The sequence below is a fragment of the Filicampus tigris genome, chromosome 1, assembly GCF_054856515.1.
Source record: "Filicampus tigris isolate MCC_2025a chromosome 1, RoL_Ftig_1.0, whole genome shotgun sequence".
NCBI lineage: Eukaryota > Metazoa > Chordata > Actinopteri > Syngnathiformes > Syngnathidae > Filicampus > Filicampus tigris.
In genome coordinates, this window is record NC_141217.1 from 19,637,053 (window position 1) to 19,655,701 (window position 18,649).

Below are 18,649 nucleotides of genomic sequence, written 5' to 3' on the forward strand. Positions count from 1 at the left end.
AACTTTTTCTGTCAGCCGTCTCATTGGTTCATATGTTGCTTTCTCCTCCTCATTCCGCCCGTTCTTCTTCTTCTTCTTCTTCGTCGGTTTCTTCTATTATTTTATGGTTTTTGTATTTTTTAGGGTGGGTGGGGGTATTTAAGTACGACCACCGTTTTAGTGTCACTAACTCCACATTAAAACCACTAAGATTAAAGAGGAACAAATCGACAAAGCTGACCATAGCACCATAACAAAGTTTATTAAATAGCTACACAAATCGTATTTGCGTTTGTTGGGAGGATAAGCTGACGGTTTAAATATAGCTCCGATCCAGTAGTGAGCGCTGTGTAGTTCAAATGTAACCTCGAAGTGCATCTTGGCGCTAGCTCCAAATGTTGCAGTCGTTTTACGATTTGTTTTCATAAACCAGCGAACTTGTAACAACGCGAGTTGTTCAAGTTTCCACCGGTATGATCGTTTTTGCTGTGCTGATCTCGAGTCTTCCTTGCGAATAAAGTTGACGTAAGGTAAACCGTACACGTGCAAACAAGTTCATAATGTTATCGACTCATTTTTGTTACGCCGCTGCAAGTAAAATACTTTGTAAAAGTCTAAAGCCAGAATATGAAAGGTCCGTAGTGACATATGATATGACCAGGCTATTACTGTTAAAGATGATTAAACTTGTTGACAATGTGAGTGTAATAATAACAAGATAGTACCACAAGATGCCAATGGCCAACTTATTTGATATGAATTGATCAAGAAAAAACTCCAGCAAATGTAATTTAAAACTTGTTATATATAGACAAGACCAAGATAATGGAAATTAACATTCTTGTCAAAAACGATTTATGTTCAGTTTCACTTGCAGTTTCAAATGCACACAAATTGCTGCGTGGAATTTGCATGAACCTTTTGTTATTTATTACTTTATCTTGCCTCCCATACAGCATTTATTGTGTTGTCTCTTTCATTGTTAATTGTGTAGTAAATCCTATACAGTATTTTGGCCCAGTGAACTGTATTCCAGTGATCAATCACAATCAAGTAACAAAAGCAGATGTACTGTATTTCATAGGTGTGTTTGTGCAGTTGCACCATGGACATGTCCAGCAGGCTCTTGGTGTTGATGGAGCTGGCTGAAAGTTGTGGCGTCAGCACACTCCAGCAGGGCTTTGAGCAAATCTGGAAGCTTCTGCTCGTTTGTCTTCTCAGCAGACTGCTGTTCAGGTTGGGTGAGCATCTCAGATTTTCTTTTCATGATTGCAATTGGAAGTTTACTTGGAGGTTGGCCTTACAAACAACAAACCAAAGTTCACATGAATTGTAATCACAAGTTCTTTCCTTTGTGTTTTTTGCAGGAGGCGTATCCTCTGTAAATCATTTTGTGTCGATTTTTGGCGGGATCTACAGCCTTTTCCTCTTCTTTAACCTGCACATGCTGTGGGTGATACTGCTGAGTCTGCTTTGCTACCTCATTCTTCTTCTTGGCCGAGAATCCAGCAACAAAGGCCTGTTCCTCTCCACTGCCATTCTGATTTACCTCCTCATTGGGTAAGAAACCATTTTGGACATCTTTGGACAATTTTATTTCATGGACTATGTACCAACTGGGAGGACTATTTCTAATATATTGATGACTTCATTGAGGTACACCAAAGCGTGTGATGCAGTACAGTTCTGTGTAAACAACAGTCACAGTCAATAACAAACACTCCTAAATTAAGCCATCTCTAACAGCGTCCAGAAATTGCTGCTTTACTATTGCCACATAGTTTTCAGTTGCTAAGAATGGAACATCCCTTTTAACATTGTATAATCCCAGAGTGCTTTGTAGCTAATCAGCACTACGTTTGAATTAACGGTTCTGTAATTTATTACAATGACTTGGTTTCTGAAAGTTTGTCAGGTTTTGTTATGCAGTGGATTTAAAGTGTTTTTTTCTTTTGTTTTACAGAGAATTGCATTTAATTGACACAGTAACCTGGCATAAGCTCAGAGGTAAATGGTTTATACTCTCCATATCCCCACCCAAAGCTGATGCTTGTGGTTATGTGTGTTTCTGTTTTATTCAATTATGCAAAAAGGAAATCAACCCAAACACATTTTTTTCAAGAATATGTTCCCAGAAGGCCCACTAGTTGAAACACAGCATTCTCATTAATTGTGTGTTTGTGGAATATGAGTTGAGCAGCAAAATCCACCACTTTTTAGCCATGTCAGGGGGCGGCCATTTTGTCACTTCAGTCGACTGAAAATGACATCACAACTGCTCAGGGCTCAGGTAACGACCAATCATGTCTCAGCTTCAGAAAACAGGTCAGCCATGATTGGTCATAACCTGCGCACTGGGTAGTTGTGATGTCATTTTCAGTCAACAGAAGTGACAAAATGTCCACCCCCAGAGATGGCTAAAAACAAGTGGATTAACTCTTATTTCACAAACAGTGTTTATCGGAATGCCTTGTTTCAACTAGTGGGCCTGTATAGAATATTCTTGAAAAAAATATGTTTAGGTTGACTTCCACTTCATTGAGTTATTTCACAAGTTTTTGGGGGGTTGTGGCATGGCCCAAGGGAGAATCTAATATATTTTGGTATGGATCTGGGTAAGGTGCAGATCCAATAGTTTTTTAATTTAGGAAAGATTCATGAAGGAATGGTGGACAGGATTTGGGAGTACAAAATCGACTTTGGAGTCAATTCTGTTTTCTACAAAGTATTATTTGAACATTTAAAATGTTAAAAGTCCTCCATCCTGATAAAAGTGTGCTTTTTATGTGTGTTTGAGAGGCAGTCATATGGTGGTGGCCATGAAAGCCATTTCTCTGGCCTTTGACCTGGACAGAGGAGCAGTCAGTGCTTTTCCCACACCAACTGAGTTCCTGGGCTATGTTCTCTTTGTGGGCAACGTAGTCTTCGGGCCTTGGATCAGCTTCTCAACATATAAGGCTGCTATTGTCGGTAGGCAACTGGTGAGAGGTTTTAGCGGTTCTCATATAAGCCTGTGATTATTTGTTGTGCTTTGAAGTTGTAAAAACCTTCCTTTCCTCAGAGCTGGTTATGGCTGCGCCGTTCCTCCCTCAGCCTCTTAAAAAGTCAGATTTGTCTGCTGGTGTCCTCTTGCATTGCACCATACCTGTTCCTTTTGTTCATCCCAATCAATGGAAATACCGTCATACACAAGTGAGGACATTTGTTGTTTGTATATTTTCTATATTTACTTGTGATGGGAAATGAAGCATCAAATTTTCATAATGAACCAGTTGTATTTTTTGGCTCCTCCAGATGGCACTGTTGGTTTAAATAAAGGGGTTTAAGAAATGGCAAGTCAGTGTACTTTCCGCCCAATGTAGAACAGAGTGTGCCATCTAGAGGAGTCATAAATATACAAAAACAGATTCATGAAGCAAATGTGAAGCTTCATTTTCCCATCACTATTATTTTCCCATAACAGAAAACATGGGCCAGATATATTGGTCTTATTTTGTTCCAAGGCCTACCCAAACCCTATTTTTACAGTAACACTACTATGGTCCCTATACACGTCTTAAAAGTATATATAGAGTATATATAGCGACTGTGGTCTCAGTCGATACACTGTACAATATCTACAAAAAAAGACACAATCCATAGTTTGTTACTTGGAAAAGTAGAAATAATCCTATTAAGCGTTCTTGGGTCTTGAGGAGCTTCCAATAATACTTTTGAGTTTGTTTTTTAATAAACTGTTTTATGTTATGTAGGTGGCTGAGTGCCTATGAGAACGCATTGTCATTCCACTTCAGCAACTACTTTGTGGGCCACCTCAGTGAAAGCACCAGCATGCTGGCGGGAGCTGGCCACATTGAGGAAAAAGACAACATCAGGTGGTGAGTATAGCCAAGGCAAAGAATGGTGCATGCAAAAGTTTCAAAGCTTGTAGTCATTTAGTGTAGAAAATGCACGAGCAAATAATTACAACAACAAATTAGATAACACGCTATAACTAGAAATTACCATACACTCAGAAATTGCATGTCAATTCTGAAATGCCATCACAGATGACCAAGATAATAGGGCCACAAAGGATTGTAGTTTTTTTCAGTGTTTTAACTTAATTGTTAAGGTACTTTTTCTACATTAAATGTTTAGTGATCATTTATTGTATGTAATGTTTTTACATTATAACAAAACTGGTAGTTTAGCTCATTCACTGCCAGCCATTTTCAGACCCTCTTTTTACCTTAAACGTTTGAAAAAATGTGAAAAAAATATCAATAAGTTCATGGGATTTGAATGGCTGGACTGTGAAAAGAAATAAAATATCCAATGGTCGTGAAAGAGTTAAAGGGGTCTGTTGACATTCTGCATCCCAGTACATAATATCGGTCTATGTTTGAAATACAAAACCTGAAATTGCTCAAAAGGAAAACATGTTTAAATTTCTTCCAAAAAAAGTTCAGGATCGTATTCATTTTTGTTCCTATTTGTGTGCTACCTGCACAGGGAAATGGAAGTGGTCAAACCCTTGAATGTGGAAATGCCTCGCTCCATGGTTATGGTAGTGACGTCCTGGAATATTCCCATGTCACAGTGGCTTAAAATCTGTAAGTCTGCTACTTTAACACAGGTGTGTCATTCAAATTGTCAAAACCTACCAGTTGTAATTATTAGTTGTAGTATACACATTAGCACAGCATGAGCACTCAACATCACAATAATAATTTATTCAAACCCTACACAGAAAGATATAGGACATTATAGGTCATTTAATATGTGCTGGTTTAGCATCATTTTTGTGTTCTCGTGTTCAGATGTCTTCAAAAATGCCATGAAACTTGGTACTTTTCCCGCCATCCTGGTTACATACACAGCCAGTGCTTTACTACACGTGAGTACATCACACCAAATAATGTTTAGACCGTTTAACATAATTGATGAAAAATTACTGCTTCCATATACAGTGGTGCCTTGAGATACAACTGATCCCACTCTTTTCAAAATACGACCCATTGTTCGGCCTGTTTTTTTTTGCTATGATTTGAAAGCAGAAATTTGAGATATGAGTGCTGTATGGTGGCAGTTGACACACACAACTCAACTCACTTCACAACAAGCAGCATTTTGGCAGATACTGAATAATTCTTCAAAAGGAGTTTTCAAGACGTTCATTGTCACTCCCAGTGCACCTTTACTGTCAAACTTAACAAAACAAACACGAGTATATCTTTTTTTATTTAAAGCAACCACATAACTTTGCCTTTAAGTTTGCTGGCTTAACGCGAAGGCAGAATGGTTAACTAATAAATAGCATCGGTGTCGCAGTGTTATAACTAACCCTTTAAGCAACCGATATTTGAAAACAATGGTGGAGCAAGAAATTTTAAGATAGAAAGATAATATAAAAATACCCACTTGCATACATTCTTTATCCTCTGCAAAGGTTTGACTACTATTGCTGAGGTTTACAGAAGAGCTGAGATTAGCTCCAATATTTGAAATACTGTATGACTGTTTTGAAACAAATTAAACTAATAACTCAATGCAACACTGTATCTTATCTCAAGGAATTGTTTGGTTGTCTTCTCATTGTGTTAAGCAACGCCACTCATTTTCTCAACTAAACATGCAGTTTGTGTGTCCTCAGGGTTTGAGTTTCCACCTTGGAGCTGTGCTGCTCTCTTTAGGCTTCATCACGTATGTTGAACATGGTATGAATATTATCTTGTACATTATAGCGTAGGGATGAGCGAGTACCGCTGCCAGCCTTATTTTAATGCGTCAGGCACTCACGAAGGCTGCCGATACCAGTCACCGATACTTAATGCGCCCTCTTGTGGCCGTTCTACTATCAAGAAGTAAATGGCACGCATGGCTTACAGATCATTTTTCTGTGTGAATTTAATCTTTGTTCATTCTCTCATATGACTGTTAAGATGACATTTCTGTGAGTACATTTATGTTTATAAGGTTTATATTAATGTGTGGAGTGCATTATTTGTGTATTTCCACCCAATTTTCATGTTTATTTGTTAGTTCTATTTAGGTGGTATGACTTTCAGTATTATGGTATTTTTACGGTATTACACAGTGTGATATTTACCAGTTGCCTACTTTTTTGTACTTGTATGTATCTCTATTTTGTAATCTAATTGGTATTTTTCCACTGGATAGTTGTATTTTATTGTATTTCATCTTTAATCCATTTAATATTTTTCTCTTTTTTAATAGAAAAAAAATTCAATATTTATCGATACCAGCTGAAATACTTAAATCGTGATGATTTCTTTTCAGCAATTATGTCGTGCCCTGTTTTCCAATGTCACGGTTTAACAGTTAATACTTGAACCTGTATTGTTTTATACTTCAATTTATTTTAAACAAATACTAAAACTCAGGGGGTTGTTAGTTTTATTTTGCACTTTTGTTTAATAGTTCCAAATGAATCCTATATTCAGAGAGAGTAGTTTGTGTTTTATTTTGGACTTTAATTCTCTATTCCGGAGTGACTGTTCTGCCTTATGCCAGAAATAAACAAGAGGTTCTTATTTAGATTTATGTGGTTGGTTTAATTGAAATTGTATATCAAAACCACTTGTGGTTTCAGTTACTTGGTATCGGTACCGGTGAGTAAGCAAGGGTTGAGAACTTGTACTGGTATGAGTCTGAAAAAGTCTGAATACAAACATTCGCATCTCTAAATACAGATGACATACTGTGCATACACTAATGTTTTATGGTAAATTTCTACTGCAAAGGTTTTTGTCCTGCAAAAATCTCCATGACTATTTCTTTCTTCGTCTCAGTGCTGAGAAAGAGGCTCGCCGTTATCTTTAGTGCCTGTGTCCTGTCCAGACCTTGCCCTTCTGACTGCAGTCATCAGCACAAGAAGGTACAGTGCCTTCTACTCAAATCTTATCTACTAAGAGCAAAACGTCAGATGAAAGTGCGGTGGCATCTTAATAAAATTGAATTAAAACGTGAAATGAAACCAATTAAATATTCAAGAATCCCATTATTTATCAAGCACTCAATGAAGTTGCCTCTGAGGCTACATCAGTATACATTCAATATTCACATGTAGCGTATACACAGTAATAGGTATGTAGGTTGTTCATGTACAGTACCTACCTACCCACCCACATAAATCTGTCACAAGTTGCCCAAGTTAGAGTGACAAGATTAATGATTCTTGTTTTGTCTGATTCAGTGCTGAATCCTTACCTTTTTGCAGGAGTATTGGGTGATGCTGCTCAACCTAGTTTTCAGTTTCTTGGCCATCTTCCACCTCACCTACTTGGGCTCCATGTTTGATCCAGGTGTTGAAGAGGAAGTGGAAGAGGTAAAAATAACCCAGAGATAAAGCCTTGGGTTAAAGCATGATATAGAGTTTACACGCCTAATGAATTTGAAGATGACGTGTTATTAATTTTCCCGCCACAATTTAAAGCAGTCCATGTGTGCCTTAATAACATCTGTAACATGCTTCCATCAAAATATCCAAGAGATGAAGAATTGTAGACATTTATACAGGAAAAAATGTTGTCATGCTAGCTCATTTTAGGGTGAATCTAGCTTTCGTTAGAATGCTGGATCTTGCAGACGTGTTTTTGCCAGAGTTTGCTCGGCGGTTTGCGTCTACAAAATTTGAATCGCAGTTGCACAATGTGGCAATGTCGCAACATAGAGCCAATCAAAATGCACAGAAGCTTTCACATAGGCGAAAAATGTATTTCCGTGTTATAAGCGAACGAGACACAGCCACCCACCATGCGCCGCCAAGCGATAGAAATACAGTATATTCACATATTGTTGTGTTATACAACAATACTAAACCATATTTATAAGCAAATGAGATACAACTACCCACCATGCGCCGCCAAGGAGGAGAAATATTCAAATATTGTGTTTTACAACAACCCTAAACCATATTTATAATTTCATATGAACCTGTGGGTGAAGAGTCCATATTGTCGCAGTCCATTGAAAAACACGTATGTCCATTTTTTTGTCAATTTTCTTATTTTTATGTGAATGGTGTGGTTCCGCGCGCATTAACGTGATTTTTTTTTTTTTTTTCCGAAATTGGACACAAGGCGTTTTTCACAGGGCAGCGACAATGTGCTAAATCGCCCATTGTGCAGGGGTGAGTGGCCAACTGTCATTATATGCATCACGCAGTGTGGGAAACACCACAAGTTATATAGGTCTACAAGTGCTTTTGGCGATATACAGTGTTTTTGGATCAAATGTACATCTGGAATTATGGTGCATTTACTACCACAATAAATGCTGGTTTTGTTGTATCTCTCCGCAGGGTTATGCAGCCATCCACACCATTCAGAGGTGGTCGGAGCTTAAGTGGGCAAGCCACTGGGTCGTATTTTTCACTTGGGTTTTCTACCGTCTAATCCTGTGATTTTGTCAAAGTAGAGCGCAATTGCTGGCAGACATATTCTCAGTCTAGGGTCGCCGGCTTGCTGTGATCTGGACAAAGGGAACCCACATGTAGACCACTGAGTCGACGCTTTTTGCTGAGATGAGATGTAAGTCGGAGAAGATGCAGTCAAGTACTAATGTTACCCAGAATATTTGTAATTGTGACTGTCAACACGCACCATACGTACTGTACAAATCCTCTTTTTTGAATCAAGCATTAATTTCAAAGCGCATTGAAAAAAAATATGAATACCTCATTCCATATATTGTAGATCTGCCTGTTTATTCACAAATGTTTGTCTGACAGACCGGTATGATGTATTTATTCGTATGTGATATACAGTATTCAAATGTTATATAGTGTCCATGCTGAAGTTACTTGGATATTAGTTTCATATGAAAAAGTTAACCTTCACATTATTTGTTTTTATCATCGCCTTTTGTATTCCTTCTATTAAAACTATGCACATTAAATGAAGATCTTATTTTTCTCTCTCAACCAAACTGTTCCAGGACAGTCACTCAAGTGTGGAGCAGTATCAACCACTTTGTCAATGGTTCTCAACATTTGGCACGCAGGAATACGCATTTTCCTATTGTCGCTAAGTTATGACACACTTTCATAGAAGTTTAGAACAATAAAGAAAATGTAGTGTTGGGAAATAGGCTTTGAAAACATGTACGTCATACTTTTAAACATGACTACATACATACATACTTACATGTCAAAGCGTCTTTCAGAGCACCTTATTAAGAAACTAAGGATGAACATGAGCCCTGCATGTAGGAAAATAAATGTATCACTATTGCGCAAAATGCAACCACAAATTGTTACTTATATCTGGGCATTGAACTTTTCTTATTAGGAAATTGAAGCCCCAAATGTTTGTCTTCTTTTGAGGAAATGAAACTTAATGATAAACAGTCAGTTGTTATGTAAATGTCTTTAAGAGGCGGTTTACATGCCACTGGCAGTCACGTTTGTACTGTTGTTTATTAATTTTAAACAAACGCATATTCATGACATACACTGCCAAAGGCTGGGCTGCGCTGTTTGCGCTGTTTGTTCATAGCATAGCTGAGTGGCAAAGCACTTAACGTTTCTTGCTCCGCACCTATGCAGTTGCATGTTGGAACTAATTGTGCAGAGGTCTAACCAATTCGAATGAATGTACCATTTTTTCATTATTTTTGATAGGTAGGCAATGACTAGACATGCGGCAGAGGACAATGAGCATTTTCGATGTACCAAAGAAAAAAAACAAGGGTAATATAGGTTTGAGGTGTTTTTGGCTGTAACTCACTCATGTGTTCACTTTTTAGAGTTAAAAACTTTAGAAAATTATTTAAGAATTGTTGGTGCCCTGTTTAATTTTTTGCTATTATAGATGTTTAAAATGTTTTTTATTTGCATGTTTTTTTGCTATAATATATTGATTGTTCAGTGACGCAATTAATGGCGTCAATGTTTTTGTGATTTTACAAAATGAAAAAACTGTCGCTTTTATTATTCTTTGTCTGTTTTTTTTATGGGTAAACATACCATCCATCCACCCATCATCCATCAATCCAATTTCGATACCGCTAATCCTGTAAACCGAAGTAAATGACAAGAGGTTAAAATGGGTTTCATGTGTTTTTGCCTGCAGTTCCCACGCGTACTCGCAGGGGGGCGTTGCAGACGGGTTTCTGTCCATGGTACTGAAGGTTGAACTCGAACTGTCCACCCAAGTGTTTTCTCTCCAAGGTGCTGAGTTGGTCCGAGTGATTGGGTCTTTTTCTTGCCGCGCTGGCCGAGGGATGGAGGCCAAGTTGTAAAAGACACACTCGAGAGCTGCGCTAAACATCGCTACGCGAAGCTAGCGATGTCGACGAGGAGGGGGAGGGGAGGGCATTAGTCTGAACCTAAGGTAAGGCTTTATTTCTCTCTGACAAAGACGAGGCACGAAGCGCACTATTTGGCTGGGTTTCCGAAGGCCCGGTTCTCCTCCTCAGCGGTTCTTGTACATTAAGCGTGGACGACGTCCGTGTTGTCGGTCGACCCACTTTTCAAGGCGACTGGCGAATCATGAGCGTTGGTTCCGAGGATGCTTTCCAAGCGACATTTATTGCCGCTGATGGTTATGCAGCGGCAACAATGGCGACTACGTGCCAAAAGCCAATCGAGTTAATAGTTTGTCATGGAACGCGTTGGTCCGCTATGTTTTGGGCTTTTCCCCTCGGCGTAAATAACAACAGGAAATAGCTCGCTAAGGAGACGGGCCTGTGTGGGGCTGAGCAACCAATTTCTCGGCCAAAGTCATATTTGGATTGTGACTTTTGAGTGGAAATATTGTGTATCGTAGTATTACTTGAAAAGGATGCTGCCCCTTTACTGCTTGTCACTTTCAAGCAGGCACTTTTCGAAGACCTTGTAAAAAATGTCTGCTTCTCGTGAGTCATGTTTGACACGTTCATTATCCATTCAAGAAGCACTCCAAATGAAATTTAATCTTACGCATGGCCGTGTGATGGCAGAGTGCGTCAGGCACTATTGCTATTCCACATAATACAAACGTGTATTTCCCGCAAATGTAGTAAGTGCGTTAGAGGTGAAGCAAGCTGCGCAAAAGCGGAGCGGATGTTTGTACTACTCGAGTTAGAGGAAAAGTGTGTGTCTGTGTGTATATAACCCTTTCGCCAGGAAAGTGTGGGTGTTGATGAGCCACCCACAACTCTCATGGGTGCGACGCCTCGGTGTGCATAATAGCAGTGCAAGTGCTCAACACAGTCAAGCTTGTGAGCTGTTAGTTTTTTCAGCCTAGACACTTACTCGTGGTAAAATCCATACAGCCATTTTCTGTACCGCTTCTTGTTCAGGTTCAGGGGAAGCTGGAACCTATCCCAGCTGACTTCGGGCGAAATGCGGACTGGTTGCCAGACAGTCACAGAACATATATAGAGACGCACACGATTTCACCCTCACATTCACAACATCACATCACCTGCATGAAATCCAGGCGGGCCAACAAATTCACCTTCAATGACTTAGTTCTGAAATATTGGGACTTTCTTTACCCAGCAAGAAAGCGAAAGGAAAATGTCTTCTAGGCATCCAATCAGATTGGGACGCTACTGCATTTGCTTGTGATCAAGAGATTGCTTTGCCAAGCACTGGTGCATGTGTAAAAGAGTTACTTTGGTACCGGAGTGATTCGACTTGTTTAGACATAATGGCTCAACAGCGCCCCTCTCTGTCATGCGGTGGATATAAATAACTGGGTGTGTCGCAATTGCCGCCAGTCCAATTGTGTCGCTGCCGAGGTGAGTTGGGTGCCGCTGTGCATTTGTTAGTAGACAATTAGCCACGAATGCTAACTTAACAATTTACCCCTTAGCGTGCCGATAAGGCTTTCTGGAACTGACCGTCGCACGTCGTGTGTTTATCCAGGTACATTTTCATTGTATTTCTTTTATTTTACATTTTTGTATGAATATATAACAGTCAATTTGTGTCGCTGCCGAGCGTGCCGATAAGGCTTTCTGGAACTGACCAGCGCACGTCGTGTGTTTATACAGAAGGAAGTCAACGAGTCGAGCAACCATCACGTCTCCCGTCACTAATTCCAGCATAACACAACGCAGAGAGCAGCAGATTTGAGCTCCATCTAAAACAAAAAGGGTTACATTGGTGCCGCGATCCGGCGCTCGTTGGACGAGCGGCACGTCTACTTTTCCTGGAGCTTCTCTAGGGCGTGCGGACGTCGCGTTCTTCATGACGCCAACTGTGGTCGCAGTAGGATTTATATTTTGACCACTAGGTGGTGGTGTTTTTTCATTGTACAGTGTTTTCTGGTTCACTGGCTACTGTAGTATGCTTAAATTGATGCCGGTGTGTTGGTGAATGCTGTATTTTTTCTATGGAACTATTTTCAATAGGGTTTATCTCTGTGGTCTGTTAGTATTTTTTTTACATTTCTTGTGGGTCTATTTTTTTTTTTGTGAATGATGGCTGATAGTAATGTTTTTGGGAGGGGTAGAGGGTTGTTGCCATATACTCCAATGCCAGCGCTAAGCAAGGGGCAGATTTTTGTTCAATCAAAGTTCGTCTACTCTTAAATCAGACCCTGTTTTTGAGAATAATTATGTTTCTTGTCATGTGACTTCTCAGGATGTTCATCTCACTTCGAAATTGGTTAAAGTAGTGGTTAGGTCTGACATTAAGGAGCCGGTCTGTTTCAAGGGGGATGGTCTAGATGCACTTACAGTTTGGGAATGACAGGCTATGATGGCGTCTTACATGAGAAAGAAGGGGATTCCGGTGGCAGAACATTCAGAGGAAGTGCTAAGTAAAGTGGTTGAGAGGGCACGGGAAGTGGTTAGAGTGGGCGCGCGCAGTAAGCCATCCTTACTGTTGTCCGTGTCCTTCCTGTTGTCTGTGGGTCCAGATCCCATTTTTGAAATACTGAAGCAGCATTTCAGTGACACTATCTGTTCTGGTATGCCTCTTGCTGACTTTTAGACCACATTACCCGACTCAGGTGAACACCCCTTTGACTACTAGTTAAGATTGAACAGGGCTATGGAAATGACGAGGACTGTCTTAAGAGCCAAAACAAGACATTTGACGATCTGACACATACTTGACTGCAACATTCATACGTCACTGTCCGGATCCAGAGTTGTCCTTGATATTTAAGTGCAAGCCTTTGCAGCAGTGGACAGTTGCTGATGTCCATGAAAAGCTTGTTGAGCACAATAGGGAGCAACTACTGTCTTCACATCCGATATGGGCCGCGACCATAACATCGCAACAGCAGCAGGGAGTGGCCCCCCCGTGTGTGTGACATCTGAGACTAAAATGACGCCTTCTGCTGTACCTCTGTACACCACCGGACGACCAACATGGGGAGAGTTCCTCAGATCGTCTCGATCGCATCTTAGCTATGTTGGAGCATATGCTGAAACGGCAGTCTCAACAGACGTCAAGGATTGATGGGCCTGTTGTCCCTACCCGACCAAGCCAGACAGTGGTAAACAGATAAGTGGCTCGGTGTATAATTTGTGGGGATACAGGACACGATACTCGTTACCAATGCAGAGCCACTCGTCTGTGTTTTGCGTGCTTTGCACCTGATCACACACTGGCTGGGTGTTCCGGGCCTGGAGCCACCGGAGCCAGGGTTCCTTTAATCTTCAGCACCACAAGAGAAAAACTAGTTGGCCTACATGTGGAAGTGTTAGGCCGGAGCGTGGCCCCTTTGAAATTAAAAATGACAATGATGATGGTGATTTGGAATCAATCTATCTAAGTATGTGTAAGGAAAGGGAACAAGGACATAGACCAGTTTTCCAAAACATTCATCGTCTGAAACCACGTGATGAATTGTTTTACGAAAATGTAACTTTGGGTGGAAAAGTTCCAGTCAAGGCGATGTTGGACATTGGCTCGATGGCTTGTACCCTGGGCTCCACTGTTGTCCCTCAATTGTTGGAGCAAAATGTGATTAGTGAAACAGCCTTTAAGCCCATTGATGTTGTTTTGATAGGTGGTTCAAAAGCTTGTGACCTGGAAGTAGAGGCCTATGGTTGCAAGGTAATCGTGTCAATACTTGTGGTTGAGGGCCAGAGTGATAGTCTCATCATCGGCAGCAATCTACTGAGGTATCTGGTTCACCATCTCAGGCTGGAGAGGAGTCTTTTTGATGACGGTTCCACTCAGATGCAAAGTGACGGAGGACGACAGAGGGAGCTGTTGAGTTTGGTGGCCAAGATGGAAGGCCTGTCTGATGACGGCTCGAAGAAGGTTGGTGTTGTTAAGTTGAAGAGAGCTGTCACGCTGGAGCCTATGACTGAACACTTGGTCTGGGGTGAGATGCAGCAAGTGAGTGTTTTGCCGGCTGACAGCACAGTCATGATGGAACCCACAACCGCAAGACCGAGACCTAAATCAGTCATGGTGGGAAGGACCGTGGCTTTGCTTGCAGATGATGGGTGGTTGCCTTTAAAGGTACTAAATCCCACAGACAAGCCTGTTACTATGAGACGAAATGCTAAACTGGCTGATGTGCATTCATGTATGGCTGTAGAATGCTTCAACAGTCCTGAGAATGTCAGTGATCCACCATTGAGTATCCAGCAAAATGTACAGTTACCATCAACAGCACTGTTAAACGACCATGACGTGCGTAGTCTAACCACTAGAGCCTCCATCTTGCCTGATTCTCCCCCTCTAGTGGAGCCATGTTTGACTAATTCATCTCACTCAGTGTTGCTTGACATTGGACCGTCTGACGTTGACATCGACTCCTGTGATGTCTCCTCAGCTTGCAAAAACCAATTGGTTAACCTTATTGCTGAGTTTGAGTCTATTTTTTCTGCTCAAGATGGATTGCGGCAAAGTCGATGGCTTTCTTCACCGAATTAGAGTTGTGGATGAAACTCCTTTCAGACTGCCGTGTCGGCACATCCCATCCACACAATAGGAGACAGTGAGGCAAGCTTTGGATGATATGGAGGAACGAGAAATCATCAGAAGATCCAGCAGTGAGTTTGCCTCACCGTTGGTGTTGGCGTGGAATAAGTCTGGTGGCGTGTGAGGGTCTGTAATGACTTTCGATGGCTCAATGCTCGTACAGTGAAAGACGCTCACCCTCTCCCCCACCCAGCTGACGCTCTGCTCTGGCTGCCTTGGGCGGTAATGTCTATTTTTCTACGATGAACCTCACTGCTGCTCTCCTATTGCCAATCCTTTGTTCAGTCTTACAACTGGCAACAAGAGTCCGCGTGGTAAAGGAAAGAAGTGCAAACAGTTGCAGAGAAAACTATGTGCTGAAGACTTGACCGATATGTGTGGGCAGGCTTTTCAGCTGTTGAAGCAGGCACTGTTGGACCATGTCCCTCTGGCCCATCCAAACTTCGACGAGCCATTCTTCTTGTCAGTGGACGGTTCTTGCAGTGGTCTTGGTGCTGTGCTATCTCAAGTTCCGTCTGGTGGATCGATGGCAAGGCCCATTGCATTTGCGAGTAAATTACTCAGTTAAGCACAATCCAGATATCCTGCTCATAGGCTGGAGTTTTTCGCCTTAAAGTGGGCAGTATGCAACAAGTTTCAACATTGGTTGAGGGGCCATCAGTTTACCGTGTGGACGGATAATAATCCTTTTACGTATATTCTGTCCAAAGCTCGACTTGATGCGTGTGAACATCGGTGGGTTGCACCGTTGGCACCGTTCCAGTTTGATATAAAGTACATTCCTGGTCCCAGAAATGTAGTTGCAGATGCTTTGAGCAGGGAACCATTTGTGCAGTCTAGTGCATTACACCGGTTGACCAGAGTGCCCTATGAAGATTTGCTTGCGGAGGCGGCGGCAGTGTGTGCTCATGGAGTGCAGGAGGCATTCCGCTGGTCTGTTCATCCAGTTGACGTTGACACGCTAGGTGCCAGCCTTGCAGCGTGCATCAGTGGTTCAGTCGGCCACGCTGACATCACAGGAGGTGGCAGCTGTTTTCCAGGCACATGAATTGCAGGATTCTAAGGTCTGCCCACATACATTTTTACTGCCACATTGCCCTCAGGCTGTGACGGTGATTAGCGGGGCAGAAGTACTCTCTCCGGAGTTGTTGATGGAAAAGCAGAGGGATGACAGTGTTCTCAGCAGAGTGATATTCTTTGTAGAGAGGGGCCGACGACCATCGAGAAGGGAACGTGCCAGAGAACCAATTGGTGCAGTGACACTGTTCAAGAGTTGGGGAAAGTTGGTGGTCCGGAATGGTGTCCTGTATCATGTAGCAAAGAACCATGTCACCAAGAAGAATACATATCTGTATGTGGTCCCTATCTCATTGCGCTCCAGAGTACTGCAAGGTGTCCATGATGAGGTACATTGTACCTTGCAAGACAGAGGTTTCACTGGCCCAACTTACACAAGTATGTGAGGCGCTGTCCGACGGTGTGTAGTGAGCAAAGCACCAGAACCAGAAGCCAGGGCGCCTTTGGAAAACATCAGAACCTCTGAGCCTCTTGAGTTGGTGTGCATCGACTTCTGGTCGGCTGAAGATTCCACTAATCGGTCCTTGGATGTGCTCATAGTCACGGACCATTTCACGAAGATAGCACAGACCTTCTTATTCCCCAACCAGTCTGCAAAAGCAGTTGCACATCAGCTTTGGCACAATTACTTTTGCATCTATGGCTTTCCTAGACGTCTGCATTCTGATCAAGGAGCCAATTTTGAGAGTGCTCTGATTGCCGAGTTGTTGAGTGTGGCTGGCGTACAAAGATCTCATACTACGCCGTATCATCCAATGGGAAATGGTTTGTGTGAAAGAATGAATCGAACTTTGGGGAACATGATTCGTGCCCTCCCTCCCAGAGTGAAGAACAGGTGGCCGGAAGCTCTGAAGTCTCTGATGTTTGCCTACAATTGTACAGTCCACGAAACGACAGGTTTTGCCCTATTCCTGCTGATGTTTGGCAGAGTGCCCAGACTTCCTGTCGACATTATCTTTGGCTCTGTTCTTGGCGGCTCCGAGTTCCCAGAATATGATCGATACATCCAGTCATTGAGGAAGGACTTGTCGCAGGCGATGAACATTGCGCAGACTGTTGCATCCAGGCAGTTACAACGGCACACAGATCTCTACAAGCGGAAAGTGCGTGGAGCATCTGTGGAGGTGGGAGCTAAAGTGCTGCTGGCCAACACAGGGGAGCGTGGGGAGAACGCCATCTATGTGGTGGTGGCATTGAATGAAGGGAGCCACACCTTCAGGATCCAGCATACCGCCACTGGGCGAGAGAAAGTTGTGCATCGCAAATTAATTATACCGGTGAACTTCCTTCCACTCTCTCTTCATGTGAAGTAGATGTGTCTTCCATGTCCAGTTCTGTGGATCCCAGTGAGGCGGAGGTGGATGATGAAGGCAAGGTGGATTCTGTGGAGTATCGGACAAGAGTATGGGTGTCTGCCTTACCATCAGAAGCCACTAGCGGAGAGGAGCTGGAGCTCATTGATGAGTTGGTGGACATTGAAGAGGAGGAGCAGTCTGAGGAAGTCTCTGGGCTTCCGACAGATGTCTCTGTGCAAGAGAATGACAGTCAGGTGCCTGACGTCCCACCAGACCCTGTTCCCTCAGTGACTGACGCATTTGTTTCGAGTGCTGAAGGCATCCAATCTGCTAGTAGAGTTGCGGTTGACTGTAGACTGCAGGGTTCCAATTCACTCATTGACAATCTGTCTCTTACTGATGCTGCGTTTGACAACCACGGGACTGCTGTTAGTGTCCCTGACGGGAAGTGTGGAGACAATGTAAAGTCCAGAACAGGGAGATCGATTAAACCTGTTATTAGACTTATTGAGGTAATGCATTAAGCAATGTGGGTTGCAGTTTGTGATTTGTTGTTACTGCACCTTTTATAATAGAATTTGAGGTATTTTGTATGTACTGTGTGTGTGTGTATATATATATATATATATATATATATATATATATATATATATATATATATATATATATATATATATATATATATATATACTTCATCTGTTTGTCAAATGGGATTTGTCATCCTTAACTCTTTTATTACTTACTGTATTGAGGTGAAATTTATAGTCATGTTTGTAGATATGTAACAGGCATATTTAGATTCCCTGTGTATGGTGATGAGGTTTGACCAGCCTTTTAACATACTAATTCTTGTTTAGAATGGTTGTAATAACTGGGGACCATGACTGTAATCTTAGCTTGTATGTCCTCATCAGTTTCACAAGAAAGGAGAGATTTACAGTATTTTTGTATGGATGTTGTTCTGTTGGTTATACCTGTGATGTTCATGTTGAGAGTGGGTTATATAGCGTGTGCTGGTCAGATTTTTATTTTTTTTTTCTCTCTGATTTTTTTTTTCCTTGGGTACAAGTGGAATTCGGCAAGGGGATATGTAACGAGTTACTTTGGTACTGGAATGATTCCACTTGTTTAGACATAATGGCTCAACAGCGCCCCTCTCTGTCATGCGGTGGATATAAATAGCTGGGTGTGTCGCAATTGTCGCCAGTCCAATTGTGCCGCTGCTGAGGTGAGTTGGGTGTCGCTGTACATTTGTTAGTAGACAATTAGCCACAAATGCTAACTTAACACTTAAGCTTTCTGGAACTGACCAGCGCACGTCGTGTGTTTATACAGGTACATTTTCATTGTATTTCTTTTATTTTACATTTTTGTATGAATGTATAACAGTCCATTTGTGTTGCTGCCAAGCGTGCTG

The 18,649-nt window shown here is 41.8% G+C and overlaps 3 protein-coding genes across 9 annotated transcripts in view; 2 read left to right on the plus strand and 1 right to left on the minus strand.

The window, feature by feature from the left end:
- The window catches only part of LOC147153163 (histone-lysine N-methyltransferase SUV39H1-like), a 33,666-nt gene that overhangs the window by 4,475 nt on the left and 10,542 nt on the right, over positions 1 to 18,649 (minus strand). Inside the window, exon 1 of one of the 4 annotated variants that reach the window (XM_086025189.1) lies at positions 7,192 to 17,756. The exons of the other annotated variants lie outside the window; for them this stretch is intronic. The gene's annotated coding sequence lies outside the window, so the exon portion shown is untranslated. Of the gene's footprint in view, positions 1 to 7,191; positions 17,757 to 18,649 lie in introns of those variants that run through there. 4 annotated transcript variants of the gene reach the window in all.
- LOC147153164 (protein-serine O-palmitoleoyltransferase porcupine-like) lies at positions 112 to 9,873 on the plus strand. 3 transcript variants are annotated; one of them, XM_086025132.1, is made up of 13 exons: positions 112 to 504; positions 1,064 to 1,220; positions 1,347 to 1,539; positions 1,943 to 1,986; positions 2,779 to 2,960; positions 3,041 to 3,171; positions 3,732 to 3,857; positions 4,474 to 4,574; positions 4,782 to 4,858; positions 5,615 to 5,678; positions 6,774 to 6,859; positions 7,202 to 7,309; positions 8,285 to 9,870. In XM_086025132.1, exons 2-13 carry the CDS (start codon positions 1,085 to 1,087, stop codon positions 8,384 to 8,386), a joined length of 1,350 nt encoding a protein of 449 aa, XP_085881258.1. In that variant the 5' UTR covers positions 112 to 504; positions 1,064 to 1,084; the 3' UTR covers positions 8,387 to 9,870. The 3 variants fall into 3 exon arrangements, with proteins under 3 accessions (XP_085881258.1, XP_085881249.1, XP_085881264.1); XM_086025123.1 differs by having other exon boundaries at positions 113 to 509; positions 8,285 to 9,805; XM_086025138.1 differs by lacking the exon at positions 112 to 504 and having other exon boundaries at positions 1,067 to 1,215; positions 8,285 to 9,873.
- LOC147153165 (myelin transcription factor 1-like) overlaps positions 10,084 to 18,649 on the plus strand; it is a 28,619-nt gene continuing 20,053 nt past the window's right edge. For both annotated transcript variants that reach the window (XM_086025024.1, XM_086025053.1), the window contains exon 1: positions 10,084 to 10,316. The gene's annotated coding sequence lies outside the window, so the exon portion shown is untranslated. The remainder of the gene's footprint in view (positions 10,317 to 18,649) is intronic.

What these genes read in the sequence shown, in the direction of transcription:
- LOC147153164 (XM_086025132.1), top strand. Translation starts at nt 1,085, where the DNA reads ATGGACATGTCCAGCAGGCTCTTGGTGTTGATGGAGCTGGCTGAAAGT. An exon ending in GGAAATACCGTCATACACAA is followed by an intron (nt 3,172 to 3,731) that starts GTGAGGACATTT and finishes TATGTTATGTAG; the next exon opens with GTGGCTGAGTGCCTATGAGA. An exon ending in GCAGTCATCAGCACAAGAAG is followed by an intron (nt 6,860 to 7,201) that starts GTACAGTGCCTT and finishes ACCTTTTTGCAG; the next exon opens with GAGTATTGGGTGATGCTGCT.